The sequence below is a fragment of the Cryptomeria japonica genome, chromosome 10, assembly GCF_030272615.1.
Source record: "Cryptomeria japonica chromosome 10, Sugi_1.0, whole genome shotgun sequence".
Taxonomy (NCBI): domain Eukaryota; kingdom Viridiplantae; phylum Streptophyta; class Pinopsida; order Cupressales; family Cupressaceae; genus Cryptomeria; species Cryptomeria japonica.
In genome coordinates, this window is record NC_081414.1 from 803922542 (window position 1) to 803942266 (window position 19725).

The 19725-nt window shown below is 33.7% G+C and overlaps 1 protein-coding gene and 1 pseudogene across 1 annotated transcript; both read left to right on the plus strand.

Annotated features, from left to right (window-relative positions):
- Nucleotides 1–1192: 1192 nt before the first annotated feature.
- Nucleotides 1193–3461, plus strand: LOC131079917 (glutathione S-transferase F13). The gene is made up of 3 exons (XM_058017959.2): nt 1193–1372; nt 1509–1557; nt 2692–3461. Exons 1-3 carry the CDS (start codon nt 1229–1231, stop codon nt 3132–3134), a joined length of 636 nt encoding a protein of 211 aa, XP_057873942.1. The 5' UTR covers nt 1193–1228; the 3' UTR covers nt 3135–3461.
- Nucleotides 3462–10118: 6657 nt separating this feature from the next.
- Nucleotides 10119–12887, plus strand: LOC131079916 (glutathione S-transferase F13-like; annotated as a pseudogene).
- Nucleotides 12888–19725: the final 6838 nt, after the last annotated feature.

Sequence of the window (19725 nt, forward strand, 5' to 3'; positions counted from 1 at the left end):
TTTACCCTCAGTGTAGAGCTAATAAAGAAATGGTGGACAACCTCTTATTATATTGTGAAATGACCTAAGAATGTTGGACAAGACTCTACGAAAAATTGGGATGACAAGACCCCATATCAAATGACATATCATGATCATTCCAAAGTTGGTCAAAATTATAGAGAGGAACTCTATTTGTGAGACTTTGTTTAGAAACACCAACAATAATCATATGATATCTCTAAATGGAGAGTAATACTTGCATATTCAAAGAAAACATCACCTTTGTTGAGACCATAATAAACAAAATTAAGGTAGTCATTTGCAAGCATGAAAACACAAGAGCTTGAATAAGGAAAAAATGGCACATCTCTTCATGGGACAATAATATCCTCAACCTCTATCCACTTCTCAAAATCCCCCCATCCTCCAGTGGAGGCAAAGCCTTGGATGTGTCTAAGTGAATGTTGGCCAAATGATTTCTTCCCCTTCGAGGGAGACTAAAGCTGAATTTTGATGGAGCCTCAAGGTTAACCTTAGGGCGTTTAAAGAAGGCTTCATCATAAAACATGATATGGGGAATTTATGTTGGGTTAGGGCTATTAAACTACTTGATGACTCCAACAATGAAGTCAAATTCATGATACTCCTGAAAGGGCTCAAACACTATGTAAATGAAAAGTTTCAATCACATTGATATCGAGGAGGACCAACTTAATGTGATTTTGAAGATTTGCAATGCAGACACAATAGATACACATGTACTTACAAAACAGATACACATATGCTTAAAGTTGATTGAAGTATACACAATAAGACACTTTTATAGAGAAGCAAATATAACAACAAATTATATGACTAATCAAGTAATTGATTGGTCAAACTAAAGACCTCAAACTATCCAAGAGTTGCATATTTAAAGATGTAAAAAAGATTCAAAATCCAAAATAAATTGCATTGTAATACCCAATTGTGTATTCAAACTAAGGACCTCAAACTATCCAAGAGTTGCATATTTAAATATGTAAAAAGGATTCAAAATCCAAAATAAACTGCATTGTAATACCCAATTGTGTATGCACATGTCCTTGCCTAACATTTTACCAACCATTACCACGCGGGGCACGAGTTTCCTACCTACGTGATGAAACTAAAGGTCCACTGAGGAGGATTTTTTATTTTTATTAAGTTTTCAAATATCTATATAAAGTGATTGGAGAAGTATAGCAATCTTCAACTTGGATGCAAAATGGTGAAGATCCATGGTCTGCCTTTCTCGACTTGCACAACCAGAGTGTTGGCATGCTGCCATGAAAAGGAGGTCGAGTATGAGGTTATCCCCGTTAATCTCATGGCAGGCGCTCACAAACAAAAACCTCATCTTGATCTCAATGTAAGTTGCTTTTAACCCAAAGGATTATATGTGATTCCAAAAGCATTTCGTGTAAGGCGTACGAATCTTAAAAAATTACGTAGAGATTTGACATTTTCGTGTAACACTGGTGTTTTTGTTCTTTTGATCCGTGCAGCCCTTTGGACAGATACCTGCACTTCAAGATGGAGACTTAACCCTATTCGGTAATGATGTTTGCAGTGTTGATTTCTTTCTGGTTGGCACTGATTTTCTTGGAATACCCATTTGGCTAAATGAAGTTGAGGAGTAAAATGTAGGACCTCCTATTGAATTTGTGAGATCTCTGGCTCAGTTTTGTGATTAGGGTTTTTTTAAAAGGGCAAACTCTTCATTACAATTCAAGCATCACCCTTTTCTCGAGTTTTAACTCGTACTCTGCTCACAGTTTGATTTAGTTTCAGTTGCTGCTTCAGAGTAAAGCTCTTCCACTAGGGTCAATCTTCTTTATATGAAAGAGGCTTTAATGCTGCTTGGGTTTATTGTTGGGAGTTAAGAATGATATTTCTTTGCAGACAGAAGATTTGACTGTGTGATATATCAATCAAAAAACAATTCATGCTAATAGTATATTCAACTGATGACGCAATTCAATTGAACAAGTATCAGGATAAGCATTCTCTGCTTTTATAATCTGTGCCAGAGGCTGTAACTTGGTGCTTATCCTCTGCTTTTATAATCTGTGCCAGAGGCTGTAACTTGGTGCTCACATAAAGAGGCATTCCCAAGTTTGTAAGGGGGTTATATGAAATTTATAGGAACATTTTACAGAGAAAAAAATTCTTAACGCATTAACTTCAGTAGTGCCTTTTTTAAGGGTAAGGTTTTATGGAGGGTTAACTAAAAAATTTCAGGTTCTGTTGAAATTTTTTAGGAAGTTTAGTGAAGAATGGTTTTAGTAAAAAAATTGATAAATAAATATCATTTTTTTTTTTCATTGGAATTTAAATTATTAGCTAATTGACAAGTGACATAAAAATTCTTAAGCTGGGGTAATTTCTAGCCCCACCCCAATTTTCATTCACTGAAATATGCAATCCTAAAAAATAAGAGCCGAAGATTCCAAATAATTCTATAGCATAATTTTATTTTTTTCAAAAGACCTCCTGTTCCCCTGAAATCTTGTCCTAAGTCCTTTTTATATTTTGAAATTATCAATTTGATCAAAATGGCTAAAATTTTATCGATTCAAATCTTATAATAAATTTTGTGCTTCTTAAAATTACTTCTACAATTTAGAAATTTCATCAGAGCCTAAATCTGATTGTAACTTTATCTGTCAATCATTTTTCATGGAACAGAGTCCAGGGCAATCACAAGGTATTTGAGCAAGCAGCAGCAGGGCACTGATCTCTTAGGAGGTACAGTAGCAGAGCAAGCCATGGTGGACGTGTGGTGTGAGGTGGAGGCACAGCAATACAATCCCCCCTGCAGTGCTGTTGTGCAGCAGATTGTCATAATTCCAGCGAAAGGAGGAAAGACAGACGAGGAGGTAGTGAAGATTAACTTGGAGAAGCTGAGCAAAGTGTTGGATGTGTATGAAGAGAGGCTGGCTAAACACAACTACTTGGCAGGGGATTTCTTCAGCCTGGCAGACCTTCACCATCTGCCATATACTCACTACTTAGTGCACGCTGCAAGAAAGGGAGAACTCATAACTAGCAGACCCCATGTCAGTGCTTGGTGGGAACGCATCTCTACCCGACCTGCCTGGCAAAAGGTCTCACAAAACATGAAGAGATAAATACCTTTTGACCCTTTCACCGAGGTTTGAAATGCTGATATCTCTTAATAGCAGGAGGATATCATGTTCTGCGCAAATAAAAACTAGTATGATATCATGTTTCTTTAAAAATTTGTGGAGAAATATAATCGAGTTAGATTAAAATTTAAGTTTTTGGTTTAAATTGTGTGTTTTGTAAATGAAGATTTGGATTACATTCAGTGATTATTATTAGGAAGAGGAACCGACATGAGCTTCCACAAACCATGAAGTAGATGTAATTGCAAATTTTTGGTTGAAATTGTGAATTTTTTCCAATCAATATTTCAGATCAAGTTTTTGGTTTAAGCTGTGTGTTTTGTATATGAAGATTTGGTTTGCATTCAGTGATCTATCATTAGGAATCGGAACCTGATTTGAGCTTCCATAGACCATGAAGTAGATGTAATTGCAAGCTTTTGGTTTGAAATTGAGTATGTTTTTCAATCAATGTTTCAGATCAAGTTTTTGGTTTAAACTGTGTGTTTTGTAAACGAAGATTTGATTTGCATTGAGTGATCTATCATTAGGAAGAGGGGCTTGACATGAGCTTCTACAGACCATGAAGTAGATGTAAATGCTTTTAGTTTGAAATTGTGTATGTTTTTCAATCAATGTTTCATATCACATTTAGTGATCCATCATCATGCCAACTACTGTTTTGAGTTTTTTTTTTCTTTTTAATTTAAAAAGAATTATTTTAGACTAAAAGAGGGATAAAAATTTATTCAAAACAAAGATAAGTACAAAGCAAGAAAGGCCAACCACCCAGCAGAAAAAAGAGCATTACAAAACCTTGTCATTATCCACTAACTGAACCAACGTGTGAGACAATTCCAAAGGTAATTGCCCCCTATCCACTATATTTCAACCTTGCATGTGATCAAAAGTCCATTTGGCCAAACAATCAGCAACTTTATTCAACTCTCGAGGAATGCGAAGAAAAGTATAGATTCCATTGAGTCACACAACCTGAAAATCTGTCTAATAACCAAAGCTAAGTGTCAATTGATATCGTCAAGCTAGTGCTCGTTTAACAGTCACCACCACTTGAAAATTAGATTCACAAATAATCCTTGGCCACCCAAGAATACAACATCGCTCCACATCATACAGATATATAAATTCCTATTTTTTTAATTAAGAAACAATATTTGTATGAAGAGGAGATGTAATAATATGCTACTGTAGATGATTATAAGGGTTTCTTTATCTAAGAGGGCAATGCATAAAAATCTTAAGTTTTGGTTTAAAATGCTAGCAGTATAGAGGATACAGATAATAATTTCGTAGAGCCAGAAAAGACACATGAAGTCTTATAATTAAGATACAAAAGTGACGTTGATAGAGTGTTGTTTGGTAGTTAACCATTAAGTAATAAGTAGGTGCATCCTATTATTAAAGTTTGGTGACATGTCACAACTATGCATGTCCAAGCGTTACTAATTTCTTGCAAAATGTTTACCTAAAAAAAGTTGCATAACAAGGTGTTTCTTTATCTAAGAGGGCAATGCATAAAAATCTTAAATTTTGGTTTAAAATGCTAGCAGTATAGAGGATACAAATAATAAATTCGCAGAGCCAAAAAGACACATGAAGTCTTATAATTAACAAACAAAAGTGACGTTGATGGATTGTTGTTTGATAGTTAACCATTAAGTAATAAGTAGGTGCATCCCATTATTAAAGTTTGGTGACATGTCACAACTATGCATGTACAAGCGCTTACTAATTTCTTGCAAAATGTTTACCTAAAAAAAGTTGCATAACAAGTTGTTGATCTCACCTAAGGAAGAAAATGGTATAGATTAATTGTATGATTATTGCTTACATTTAAAATAAAAATTCATTAAACATGTTGATCTATAATTATAAATTGTAAAGCTTCAAGATGTTAACATTTACTAAGTTTTTATTCCCTATCTAATTGGGCCTCAACATAGTATTTATCGTAAAGATAAACTCAAAGAAAATTGGTAATTCATCATATTGTTTCGAGTGAAGCTATTAGTTTCGAGTAAAACCCATTCTTTAACAAGAAACCTTGTATTTGTGAAGGATTATACTTTTCGTGACTAGAGACAAACAATTATTTGTCATGCTCCTAAGTCCCTTGGCAAGAGGTATTAGTAATTGAAGATAGAAAAAAAATACTTTTTTAAGTACTTGAAATTGCTCCTTGGTAATTCATCACATTGTTTTGGGTGAAGCTACTAGTTAAGAGTCAAAACTATTTGTGAAGGATCATACTTCTCCTTTTGACTAGAGACAGACAATTATCTCGTCATGCTTTTAAAGTCCCTTGGCAAGAGGTATTAGTAATTGAAGATGAAAAATATCCATTTTGAGTACTTGAAATCGCTCCTTGGTAATCCATCATATTGTTTTGGGTGAAGCCACTAGTTAAGAGTCAAAACTATTCTTTAACAAGCAACCCTCTATTTGTGAAGGATCATACTTCTCCTCTTGACTAGGGACAAACAATTATCTCGCCATGCTTCTAAAGTCCCTTGGCAAGAGGTAATAGTAATTGAAGATGAAAAAAATTCATTTTAAGTACTTGGAAGTTGCTCCTTGGTAATTCATCATATTTTTTTGGGTGAAGCTACTAGTTAAGAGTAAAAACTATTCTTTAACAAGAAGCCTTGTATTTGTGAAGGATCATACTTCTCATGACTAGAGACAAACAATTATCCCATCATTCTCCTAAAGTCCCTTTGCAAGAGGTATTAGAAATTGAAGATAGAAAAATATCATTTTCAGCTCGATCTTGACTGAGGGACCAGGGTCAACTCCCCTAACCTCCATTGTCTGCTTGTCGAAATTTTCCAGGTACCCAATAAACATTCTTTTTTCTTGTTTTGGGTTCATCCATCTCTCCACCATAATTTTCCACATGCCTTCCCTGGTCCCTTGAAATTGCTCCCAATACACAACTTAATTGATATAATCGCCCATCAAGATCAATCTTCATAATCTAAAAAATACTTTTAGATGATGATGCCTTCTTAAAAACACCATAATAGAGGAAAATGTTATAAGGTACATGTAGACTCCACTCACTTTCGTGTCAAAACAAACCTATAACATCAAACACATGGAATTGAAACTAATTTGAGCAAAGCAATTACAATTATATTATATATATAAAATGTTGAAAAATGTGCCAAAGTTGTACCTAAGATGTACTAATCACCGAGACCGGTAGCTCGGTGGTAGAGCACCCTAGTAGTAAATGGGAGGCCCTAGGTTTGACTCTAACAACATACATGGAAATTTTAACATGGTATCAAAGCTTAGGAAAGTAGAGCTAGGGCAAGATAGGATCCCTAACTACTTATAGTGCGACTCAAAGTGAGTGTTGTAAAATGAGCCACACCTAAACCAAAGATGGACCGGCCACTAAGAGGGATAGTAACTTAGTAATAGAGCACCTTAGTAGCAAATGGAGGTCCTAGGTTTGGCTCCGAGTTAGTCCATGAAAGGTTTAACAAAAACATAACTTTATGATAACTACAAAGAGCCTAAATATGACATATATTCTTTGTAAACACGTGATATTGAAAAATTATACTTCGATGCCTCCTAATACTCATATATCTAATTATAAATTTAACAAACCTCTATATTTTTCACACAAATTAAAAATTTGGAGTACATGATAGAACTTACACAAATTTTTAAGGCGTGAGAGTAATACAAAAATATAGGGTTCAATCTATAGCAATTGGGTCATTTCTCTAATGTGAGTCGAGAGAAATGCAATGTTGATCATAACAAGCGGCGAAGGTATTAAATAAAGTGGTTCAAACTTTTAAACATGGTAACAAATTTAAAAATTAGGCAATGAGAAAAAATCTAGTGCACAAGATAATCCTAATAATAGCTATGAATGCTTGCATTACGGGCCTATTAGCTAAATATTACAATGGAATATATTATCAATTGCATGCTTAGTATGCCATGCTTTATAATACATGTAATCTCGAGATATCATTAATGCAAGACACCACCACCAAATCACATTTTATTCTTGATAGCATATTATAGTAATAATCTATCAACCAAATATACTACTAGCATAATAGAAAGGCTTATTGTGCTATAACATCTATAGCACAATGTTATTCACCATAGTGGTTAATTAGATGGAGATAGGAAACATTGTGAGCATGTATGCATACCATAAAAGCTCAGTGACCATACACATTACCCTACTCTAGCAATTCCCTTGCACCTTCACAACAATAAAATCCTCCTTGCTCATATTTATTTTCATCCACCCTCCAATTTAGAGTCAAGGAAGGTGTTTGAACTTTTTCCCTAATTCTAAGCATATAAAGAATGTTGCTTTAGAGAATGAAACATAAACAAATAAATTTTGATAAAATGACTTTACTTTTGGGAAAAATAAAAAAATTAAGTTGTTCAACATTGGTATATAGATATCTATTGTGTGGATTTTTTTGAGCACTACAATTTAGGGAAAAAAAGGGCCCCAAACAATATCCTAGATCAAAAGTTATGGCCTCTAGAAGTTGGGCCCCCACATTGGAAATGTAAAAATATATAGGACATATAAAAGAGTTGTAAGAGGGAATGACACTTGTTGACCAACTCATGATGTGTATGGCAATGCGTCATAAGACATCTTTGATTAGTTTGGGTACCCAAATTGATTACAAATGCTATAAACAAATTATCTTTATCATCTCTTAGAATTCCACCACCCCTCCAAAGGTCATGGATTCCCTTTAGCTGCACCATAAAATTTTAACTTGCACCAAGTTGGATGTAAGAGAGTCCAAACAATGTGTTTACTATGAGGTTAAATACCACCTTTGAAAGGAGAAGAAATGTCATCAAAGTCTATCTTCCAAGCAGTTGCCACTTGTAGCTACAACATGGAGACTCCAATCTTAGTAGTGGAAGAGGAAGAGACTTTTTCCTTGACAATCCTAAGGAAGTTCTTAATATTTGAACATACCTTATAGTGGATAGTTAAATCCAATATAAAAGATATTTTTTATATTGGATAGTTAAATCCATCCTTGTTGAACTTCACACAAACTACCAAAACAAAAACTAAATTAAAACTACAAAAATAGAAACTTAACCTCGGTGATTAATATATTAACATCCCCCCTTAATTGAAGAGGTTAAACCAAGCATTCCTTTGAATTACTCAAACTTTTCTCTACCAAGTGCTTTGGTAAAAATTTCTACAGGTTGATCTACGCTAGGATACTATTTGAGTTGTGCACTACCATCTTGCACATGATGCCAAATCAAATGAAACCCGGTGTAGATATGTTTGGCATGATCACGAAAGACTAGATTTTATGAGTTGCAATTTTCTATGTGCTCATCAAGTCGAGTGAGGGAAAGAGTCTCTATGCATTTTTGCAAGAATACAAGCTTCACATTTTTCAATTGTCTTAGGTAAAATGAACAAACCTACAACACCATTCTTATGCACGATACAAATGCTATCATAATTGCTATGCCCAAATCTCACATGCCATAAGAGACTAGGAGATAAATTACCTTATTTAGTAAGATATGCAAAAATCCTAGAAAGGGCTGAAGTGCCAAGGAGCTTTAATAATTTGCCATCTTCACAACCAATAAATACAATTCGATTATTAGTTTTTTTTTTTTCTAACAAAATAGAGTGCCCTTATTGTCGGATCAATACTAGCAAATTACTTGCAATTGAGGAAGATTCAATACATCATGAAGTATAAAATCTGGAAGACGAAGTAGTTTTAGTCGAATGGTTCCTTTTCCAACAAGCTTGATGCTTGATTCATCTGCCATGTAGATTGTTCCACAAACACCTTCATGAATATCTTCAAAATCATCACATCAAAAGGTCATATGTTGTGTGGATCCAGTACCTCAAACTCAAGAATCATACCATGAATAATTAAATGAATTATAATTGACAAAATCTGAAATAGAAAGCACATATTGATCATTATCGCTTCCACAAGCAAATTGGGCTACTCCAAAGTTTTATCATCATAATGTGTTTTTGTTTTATCTTTTTTGTTTAATTTTTTTTTTCTATCTTATCCCATGAGAGTTTGCATTCATGTGCTTCATGACTACCTTTTCAACCAGATCTTTTACAATACAAATGTTGCCTATCATTTTGATTGCCGTATTGGGAATGACTTTTCCCATGTGAACCTCCTCTTCCTATGTTTTTCCATTGACCTCTCCTTTTTCCTCTATCACTGTGACTACCCTTGGAAGAGCTCTTAGTTGGAGGTTTGTCATTTTGATGAGCAAAAGAAACATTTTCACCAATGTTATCAATTTTTCTTCCAAAAGCTTTTTCACTTTCTGTGAACTTTGCAACCAATTGGTCAAAAGTGATTAGTCTTCAATTGGTTACTTCCTTGAAAAGACTCTAAATAAGTGGAATGTACTAGAAGAAATGCATATATGAAGGATCTAGATAGATATCAACTTTCCTACCAACAACATCATCTTGTTTATTGCTCTAATTTCAGAAGCCAAACTCATGACATCTCCATTCTTCAACTCATGATTTAATAACTTTAATTGTAGCTAAATAAACTCCATTTCAGAATGAGAATCGTATATTTAATTTATGAAAGACTTCCCAAACAAATGTGCACCCCTATATCTAAACACATCTCCATTGACAGAAGTTGAAATATCACATCTTTAATGTTTCAACTACTCTCATTTTCCCTGTTTCCAAAATTAAAAACAAAATCTATATTAAATAATCAAAACCATGATAAGTGTGGATGGACTGGCTTACCTGCTCAGCATGAAAATTATTTTTTCATGGAAAGAATCTTATTCACTATAATTGAATTGTGTAGATATTAAATAAATATCACAACTTTCATGTTTAAGTGCTCCTACCCTGTTTTTCAACTATGAAAAAAAAAAAAAAACTTAAAAAACTATATCAACTAGCTATACCCATGGTAAGCGCCGATGGACTGGGTGACCTGTTCAGTGCTAAAATTATCTATATCATATGGTTGGAGAAGCGCAGAGATATTCAACTTTGGATACAAGATGGTGAAGATCTATGGTCTGCCTCTTTCTACCTGCACAGCTAGGGTTTTGGCATGCTGCCATGAAAAGGAGGTTGAATATGAGCTCATCCCTGTTAATCTCATGGCCGGTGCCCACAAACAGAAACCTCATTTGGGTCTCAATGTAAATTGTTTTTTCCTCAAAGGTTTATATGTGATTCATATAGCATTTAGTATAAGGCCTATGAATCTTCAAAAATTATGCGAGGATGACATATTTTTTGGCACTAGTTTTATTTGTTCTTTTGATCTGTGCAGCCCTTTGGACAGATACCTGCACTTCAGGATGGAGACTTAACCCTATTTGGTATGGATTTTTGCAGTTCTGATTTCTTCATTTCTTTCTGGTTTTCAGTGATTTTCTTGGAGTATACCCATTTGGTTTAATGATAATTTTAATACTAAAATTGTACTTGTAAGATCTCTGTCTCTGAGCTATGGACACTTTTTCTGATAAGGGGTAATAGACTCTTAATTACAATTCAAGTATCTGTTATTCCGGTTTAATTTGTAGTCCAGTAGTTTTATTTAGGGAAAAGATCTTGTAGTTAAGTATTTTGTGATTGTATTTGTTAATTTAATTATTAATGATTTATATTTTTATTAATATAATATTAATAGTTGTGATTTTAAAGTTGTTAGTATTGATTTTGAGTACTGGTAACTTTTTTTGGGTCTTTTTGGATATCTCAAAAAAAACATGCCGATGTGGCATCATATTGATGACGTGGATCTGAGATCTTAGTTATTAGCAGGGGACATATCAAGTAAGCTGCTGTAAAAAATTGAGAGTGCTTCGAATTTGTCACAGAATTTTGTGAGGTGTAAAATCAGAGTGTTCAACAACTAGATCCTCTCCCTTAGTTTCAACTGCTTCTACACTATAAAACTCTTCCATTAGGGTCAATCTTCTTCATCTGAAAGAGTCTTTGACGTTGCTTGGATGTAAAATTAGGTGTTTAGCATAGTATCTCCTCCTCAACTGTTGACCCAATTCAATTGAACAAATATTTGATGACGTGGACCTAAAACCTTAGTTATAAGCAGGGAACTCGTCAAATAAGCTGCTGCAAAAAATTGAGAGTAATTTGAAATTGTCATGTAAGATTTTGTGAGGCCAAAATTAAGGTGTTCAACTACTAGATCTTCTCCCCTTGTTTCAACTACTTCCACACTGTAAATGTCTTCCATTAAAATCAATCTTCTTCATCCCAAAGAGAATTTAATGTTGCTTGGGTGTAAAATTAGGCGTTTAGAATAGTATTTCCTTCTCAACTGGTGACCCAATTCCATTGAACAAATATTTGATGATGTGGACCAGGAATCTTAGTTAAAAATAGGGGACTTGTCAAGTAAACTGCTTTAAATTTTTTTGAAAGTAATTTAAAATTGTCATACAAGATTTTAAGAAGCACAAAATTAGAATGTTCAACTGCTTGAACCTCTCTCCTAATTTCAACTACTTCCCTACTATAAAACTCTTCCATTAAAATCAATCGTTTTCATCTGAAAGAGGCTTTAATTTAATCAATATTCTCTATCTGAAAGAGGACATTTAGCATGAGATCTCCTCCTCAACTGTGACCCAATTCAATTAAACAATTATCAGGGTAAACATTTACTGTTTTTATTATCTGTCAAGAATTCTTTTTCTTAAAAGTGATCCATTCTAAGTTGCCCTTCAGATCTTAACTTATTATAATAAGTAAAGCCATCCGGCTATCAAATTCAAGCCAAATTCAGGGTTTCCATTTCTATGTTTGTACAGAGATTTTAAGTACAATTTATGACAATTTTTTAGGTTTCCACAGTGCTATTCTTTACATTGTCATTTAATGCCAAATTATATGAACAGAGTCAAGAGCAATCACAAGATATCTGAGCAAGAAGCAGCAAGGAAAAGGCACAGAGCTGTTAGGAGGTAGAGTGACAGAGCAGGCCATTGTGGATGTGTGGTGTGAGGTGGAGGCCCATCAGTTCAGTGCACCCAGCAGTGCAGTTGTGTTCCAGACTGTCATACTTCCATTGAAAGGAGGAAAGACAGATGAGAAGATAGTGAAGAGCAATGTGGAGAAGCTTAGCAGTGTGTTGGATTGTATGAAGAAAGGCTGGCTAAACACAACTACGTGGCAGGGGATTTCTTCAGCCTGGCAGATCTTCACTACCTGCCATATATTCACTACTTTGTGCACGTTGCAGGAAAGGGGGAGCTCATAACCAGCAGGCCCCATGTCAATGCATGGTGGGAAAGAATCTCTGCCCGACCTGCCTGGCAGAAAGTGGCACAGAACATCAAGATATAAATAAGCTTTGATTCCACCCTTGACTGAAAAGTATTCCGTTCTAGGGGAAATACAAATAATAGTATCTTATATAAATCAATTAATAAAAATGGGTGGAGAAATTTTGTTTATTTAAAAAAATATACTATTTTACTTTATAATTAGTTTATTTATTTTATAAATATAGGTATTTCAATTGTAATTTTAGTGAAAAAATAGTATTAGTATGAAAGAGAGGTATAATAATTGTGTTGACAACAATTCTACATCTAAATAGGATGTATATAGATGATAAATCTATAGAGCTTAAAAAGACAAATTGAATCTTATAAATAACATACAAAAGTAGTGTTCAAGTACTGCAGTTACTACGGTTTGACAAATTTGTCATTGGTAGTGGGTGGTGCATTCTATCATTCAAGTTCGGTGACAAGTCACAACTATACATAATGCTTAAGTATTTTGTTTATTTAAAAAGATTATTTTGTTTTCTTTTATTTAAAATTTAAAATTTATTATATATGAATATATCAATTTTAATTTTTAGTTTTAAAAAAGTATTTGTATGGGAATGTGTTGCAATAATTATGCCAACAATTTATATGTTTGCATATATAATAACATAGATGATTACAAGAATTTGCATCTCACACACACACATTATATTTATACACATATATACATACACATACATATTATATTTATACACATATATACATACACATATACATGTGTGTGTACACAAACACACACATATTTAAGTGTCAATTCTTTGAATTCCATGTGTTTGATGTTATAGGTTTGTTTAGATAATAAATGAACTAGATCTTAAATATGCTTGGAAACATTTTCCTTTATTATGGACCTACTTAAGAAGGCAACAACATCATTTAAAAGTATTTTTTCAAATTATAAAGATTGATTTTGATGGTAAACTATACCAATTAAGTTGCATATTGTCACAACCCTCCTTTATCACTTTTGATTTGATACAATTCTATTATATTTTTTTGGTTGAGCTATTGGAAATGATTGAATAAATATTATAAAAGAATAAATAATGGACCCACATACACACTTGAAGAATATAATTTAAATAGGCATTATTTATTTATTCTTTTTCCCATTCTCAATTATGGCACATGTTGTAGGAGAAATAAGAAGCTTCTAGAGGAATCTTCATTCTTTAATACCTTGCATGTAACTCCCCCACTAGGATATTAATCAATTTTGCATGGGTCCAATATTGGAAAAAGAATCTCATTCTTAATTAATTTCTCTAGATAGTGGAATTAAGAGATTTTTCTTATATATTGTATGCAAGTTTTCAAAAAAGGGAGTTGGTGATTCTTTGAAGAAAGTTTTCTCAAATAGTTTGTTTTTAGTAGTCATATTTTCATTTTTGGAGAATAGTTAAGTTTGTTTTGAAGAATTTTTCCAAGCTTGCAAGGAAGGATCAAGGAAGGCTAGGCTTGAAGATTTGGAGAGGATTCAACAATCAAAAGGCTTCTCCAAGTTTCCTCTCTTTTTGTATTTGATATTTCTTTATGTAAATTTTTATATTTCAAAGGAAATATCTCCTCCTAGATTCTTTAGTTGAATATTGTTTTATGAAAGAAATCATTTCTTAATTGTTAGATAGAAAGGAAATCTATTTTTCATTAAAGAAATGCGTTGATAAAAAAATTCTTTTCTTTTTAAAAATACAAATGCAGATTTCTCTTTCATTGTTAATCTATTATTTAATCTATTTAAAAGAAAGAAATCAGATTCTGCTTTTTCTGTTTTTTTTTTTGATATAATATTTCAAGTAGGAATTCTTCTTAGATTATTTGTATAAAATCTGTAAATATCAATTTCCTGGAAATCTCATCAAAAAATTTATTATCTCAACATAAGACAAATTTGTTGAATATGATCACTCTGAAATCAAATTTAAGCATTTACCTATCTCTGTGATAATTTAGTTATCTGTATATTGCGGAAATAATTTCTCTATTTTATTTCAACCCTGTGATTAAATTCTTATTCTCGTTTTTTTATAATATCATTCTTTGTACATATATATATATATTATCAAATAAACTGGAATAAAAAAAAACCATATATATATATATTTTATTATTAAATTTATACAAAACGATAATAAATATATGAAATATTGCAAAGTGATTTTTAAGAAAAAGTGGTTTTCAAAATTTATTTCGAATAAAGTATCGGGTAGCGTGCAGGGGGAGGCGATATTTATCTAACCACCGGGGAAGTGGTACCCTCCACTTCCCCTGCGGTCATTGTTATGGCAGTGGCCACAGGGGGAGTGGAGGGGCCCACAGTGTCCCCTCATCCTTGCGGGCCTGCACCCGCAGATCCGCAGGGGTGATGGGACCTTTGGCCCCCACCTCCCATTAACTTTTAGAAACAAAGTTCGCTTATATTTTTTTTATTTAGATTTTTTTTTCTTTTATATAGAATTTGCAATTTAGGAATTGTTATTATTTTCTTTAGTATGAATTTTAAGTTAGTAAACTAAACTTAGAAAATTTATAAATAATTATGATCATTGTATAGTAAATTCTTAATTGTAAAATTAAAGTATATAATTGGAATCGCTCAATCTAATTGAGATTTATTGGGTTACTTAGTTAGTGTTTTAGATTCATTATAAGTAATTAATTTATATTATTATGATTTGATCCAAAATTTGTCTATGTCTAAACTAATTGCTATTTTGAAACCGGTGACTCTATAATTAATTATTCCTGTGGTAGGAATAAAACATTGCTTAATCTTGCATGTAAGTTACACTATTCTTGCATCATGCAAATTACTTATACATTAATTGCATTTATTGTCGTCTTCATCATCTCCATGCAAGTTACGCATTTAATTATTAATATGCGAGTTTCATAATTATCATTATTATGTAAGTTATATTTCAAGTTTTGAATATTAAATAATTTAGTTATGGTTTTATTCCACGTAGTTCATCAAGTAGATATTTTAATTAATTAAACTTGCGATGCCTAATTATGCACATTCAATTCATAATTGTTTCAAGCATGATGTTTTTATAGCTTCTTAGTTAGAAAACTAAATAAAGGAAGTCGGAAAACCAAAACCTGGCAGTGTTCGGTATTTACGGTGCCTCTGGGTCACACTTATAGATAATGCCGCCGTGTTGAACTACTGCACTTAACACCTAATAAAGCTGCATCAACGACGTCTATGGCATCGTCCTTATAAATCGTCGGGGAGTAATAAGGGACACTTGGAAGTTAAAATCCAAGGGGCGGGTAATCCCCCTTGGATCGATAATCTAATAAGATAATCCTTAAATGATTTTACATCCTCTGAGTTAAACCATAGTAAACCCCCTTTAGGGTTGATTGAGTGAAATGCTTTTATGAAATTGATTTAATCTCGAAGAGTTGTTGTCGATTGACAATTGGGTCAAGGGTGACGCTTATTATAGGTATTAGGATCTAGTTGTTTTAGACCACAAACAATAGGCCATCTTGAGCCTTTGCTTAAGTGCTACCACTGTGGGTAGCAACCGCATAGAAACTGTCTGGGACATTGACCCTAGAAAGGGTTGCATACCCACTAACTAGTTTACATCAAACCATAGATTAGAAAATAGAATTACATACTTTACGCCTTGATCCCGTGTCGAAACGAGTATGTAGGCAGTCTAGGGACGGAGTTGTCCCTAGTACTCAAACGTTCGTGGATGGGGTCTAGGTTTTGGTAAGAAGAAGGATTGAGAATAATCCTAACTTGAAAGATAAGTATAATAAAAAGGAAAAAACAATTCAATGCATACTCGGAAGGAATCCCGTATGTATTCGCTTGATTTTTCGAGGCTTTAAGCCAAATTCTGAGGCAAAATTCAAGCTTGTATTATGTTATTTTAATTACTCCTAAGGATAGCGACCTCAGTGCACTCCTATTAGAGGAGTGTAGTACTTAGTGAGTGACTTAGGACCCAAATGGTCCCGATTGTTAGTGTAGGTTTTTTATTTTCCTTATGTTAGGGGGTATTTATTTTTCCTACACATATATTATTTAAGCTTGTTTAGGTTAATAGGAGTGGTTTATATGAGGACACGTGGTGAAATACTTCAGCTACATGTGTAACTCTCCACCTCACATGGGTAGTTGAGTTACACACCCTCTTTTGGCTTGTTGTGCCACCTCTCATAACCACTATTTTGTCATTTCCTAAGTGGGTTATGGGGTAGTTGGGTTTCACACCCTCTTTTGGCCTTATGTGCCAACTTTCTCAACTCCTTTTTTGTCTTCATGTAAGGAGGTTATGCCACATGTTTTGACATTTACCAAGAAGGTAAAACCTCCCACTTTTTATGGGGAATAGGAGTTAATGCACCCCTTGGATGTATATGTTTATATTTTTCTATATAATAAGCACTATACTCTCACCTTCACTAGTCAAGTTAGTGGAGTGATAGCTCGGTGAGAGTTTTCTCCAAATTCTCCTCTTTGTCTCTATTTCTCTCTCATATTGAAATTATATTCATTCAGCTATTTTGATCTTCGATCATCCGTTGTGTGAGGAGTTGCATGTGATCTACGACTGTCATCAGATCTTGGCTCGATTTTCGCTTCTCGCAGAATCTCACATGGTATCAGAGCTTATTGTCTGGTACAACTCATTGCTTTATTTGATTTATTTGAGGGATTTGAGACTTTTATATAGCTAATTTTTTCCTTAAAAACTAAGTATGCTCTTCTCCTGCATTCTCATGTGATCTGGAGAATCAGAACAGTTTAAAGGAAAATAGCTTCTAGTTAAATCTGGTTTACATGTATGTGTTCTTGTAAGATCTGGGTGATTGCAGCTTTGTGGTAATATTGGAAGCTTAATAAGAATTTTCAGAGTGTCCATAAGGCTTGACAAAGTCAAAAGTGACTTTTACTTCACCAAAATCAGAGTTTGGAGGACAGTAAAAAATCGGAGTAAATTTTTTTTAATGGAGCTGTTTTCATTTCGGCTTTAGTGTTCCAACTTCTGTTCACTTTCACAAAAAATGATTTCTGGGTTTTCTTCCCAGCATCGAAAAACTTCTAGGTGTCGGATGGTATTTCTATTAAATTAATAAATTTTGCAGAAATATAGCTTGAATAAGGCCTAAGCCATTTTTCTATCAGGAAAATTTAGCAACATTTCTTAAAAGTTGCACAACTTTTGCCTCGGGTGTCAGATTTTTGCAAAAAAGTACTTGACGAAAAGCTGGAAATGAGCACTCTCCATTATTGTAGGTCTAATTGAATTTTTTTTTGCCTTTATCTATCAGATATTAAAGGTTGTATCAGCTGCTTCGTTTTCTCTTCAATCGGTCATATCTTTCTCCACACAACTCTGTTTTTCAAAAACTAATAGTTGTTGGAAAGGTATTGAGATAAATTAAGCAGTTATAAGGCTAATTTTTTTTAGATCTTGTCTCAAATTATTTATATTTAAAATCTCTATTGGTTTCTTAAAAGAATTGTAATTTGATAAAAAACCTTGTAAATGCACTAATTATAAAGTGCCAGCCTTGTAATATTTGGGGGGGGGGGGGGGTGATTTCTGAGACTAGTAGAAAGGGGGGGTGTCTCTTGTACCTTCTTTCTTACACTTTTCCTGATTCTTTGCAATATTTTTTTTTACTATCATGGATGCATCTATAGTTCCACTTTTAACACCATATAATTATTTTGAATGGAAATCTAAGATGATAATATATCTGAAAAGACATAGATATCATCGTGTTACTATGGGACTTGAAATTGAACCTCAAGATGCTATAAAAAAGATTAAATGGTTTAATAAATATGATGAAGCTTTTGGTACTCTATGTATGTCAGTCTCTCCAGACCTTCTTTTTCACATTGAATCTGCCACTACACCAAATGCAGTGTGGACCACTTTGGAAAACCTCTTTGGTAAGCAGGATGAGTTAAGAGGTCATCAGCTAGAGAATGAACTCATAGGGTTGAATCCAACCAATTTTGATACTATACAAAACTTCTTCACTAAAATTAAGTCTGTAAGATTGCAGTTGGAACGGTGTGGAACTAAGAAAGATGATAAGCAACTGATCTTGAGTATTCTTTCTAAGCTTGGTCCTAACTATTTAGTGTTTGTTTCTACATTCTATGCTACAAAATGTGCCCTAGGTACCACATTCAAAATGCCTTCTCTGGATGAATTTTTTGTAGAACTCACTAGGGAGCAAGACAAATTGGTTCAAATGGGTACAATAAAACCCTCTAAGTCACATGCCTTAGTTGTAAATCAAGGCACAAAAGAACAAAAAGGGTCTAGTAAGCAAGATAAGAAACAAAAGAACCAAGGAGAGAAGAAAAAAGATAAAAAATCTGCTACTTCAAAAGTAGATAATCAAACCTCTTCATCAAGAGGTGAACAACCTAAGAAGGAGAAGGTCAAGTGTTCTTATTGTAAGAGGCCTGGTCATGATGAACATAAGTGTTTAAAGAAACAAATTGATCACCTTTCAAATCTTCTTGAAAAGAATAATATCAAGGTGCCTGATTCAGTCAAACAGAGTTCATCAGAAGGATCTTCTAAGGATACATATAAGAGTAAAGGGAAAGGAAAGGGTAAGGCCCTAGTTGCTGTTGCTTCACAACCCAATTCTTGGATAATTGACTCAGGTGCTTTGCACCACATGGCTTCTTCAAAAGATGATTTCACCTCTTTAGAGCCATGTTCTATGCCTTCCATACTAATGGGTGATGACACTCCTATTGAAGTGCATGGGAGAGGGTCTGTTGATGTGGGCGAAGGAACATTTAAGGATGTCCTTTGTGTTCCATCTTTATCAACTAATCTCCTATCTGTTTATCAGATCACTCACACTGGTTCTAGCAAGCGAATCAGTGAAATGCATAATGGGTCTACTATTGTTATGGGAAAAGCAGATCATCAATTCAGATTATATCAATTTTCTCACTTTGTTCCTGACTCTCCTTTGATAGTTTTACTCACTCATGCAGATGAGATTAGTTGTTTGTGGCATCAACGATTTGGCCACTTGAACTATCGTTACTTGCAACAACTCAGTAAACAAGACATGGTTTTAGGGTTTCCTTCTATTCGATTTTTTGACAGAGTTTGCCAGAGATGTATTCTTGGTAAGCATCCTGAGGAGAAGTATGATAAAGACAAAGCATGGAGAGCTC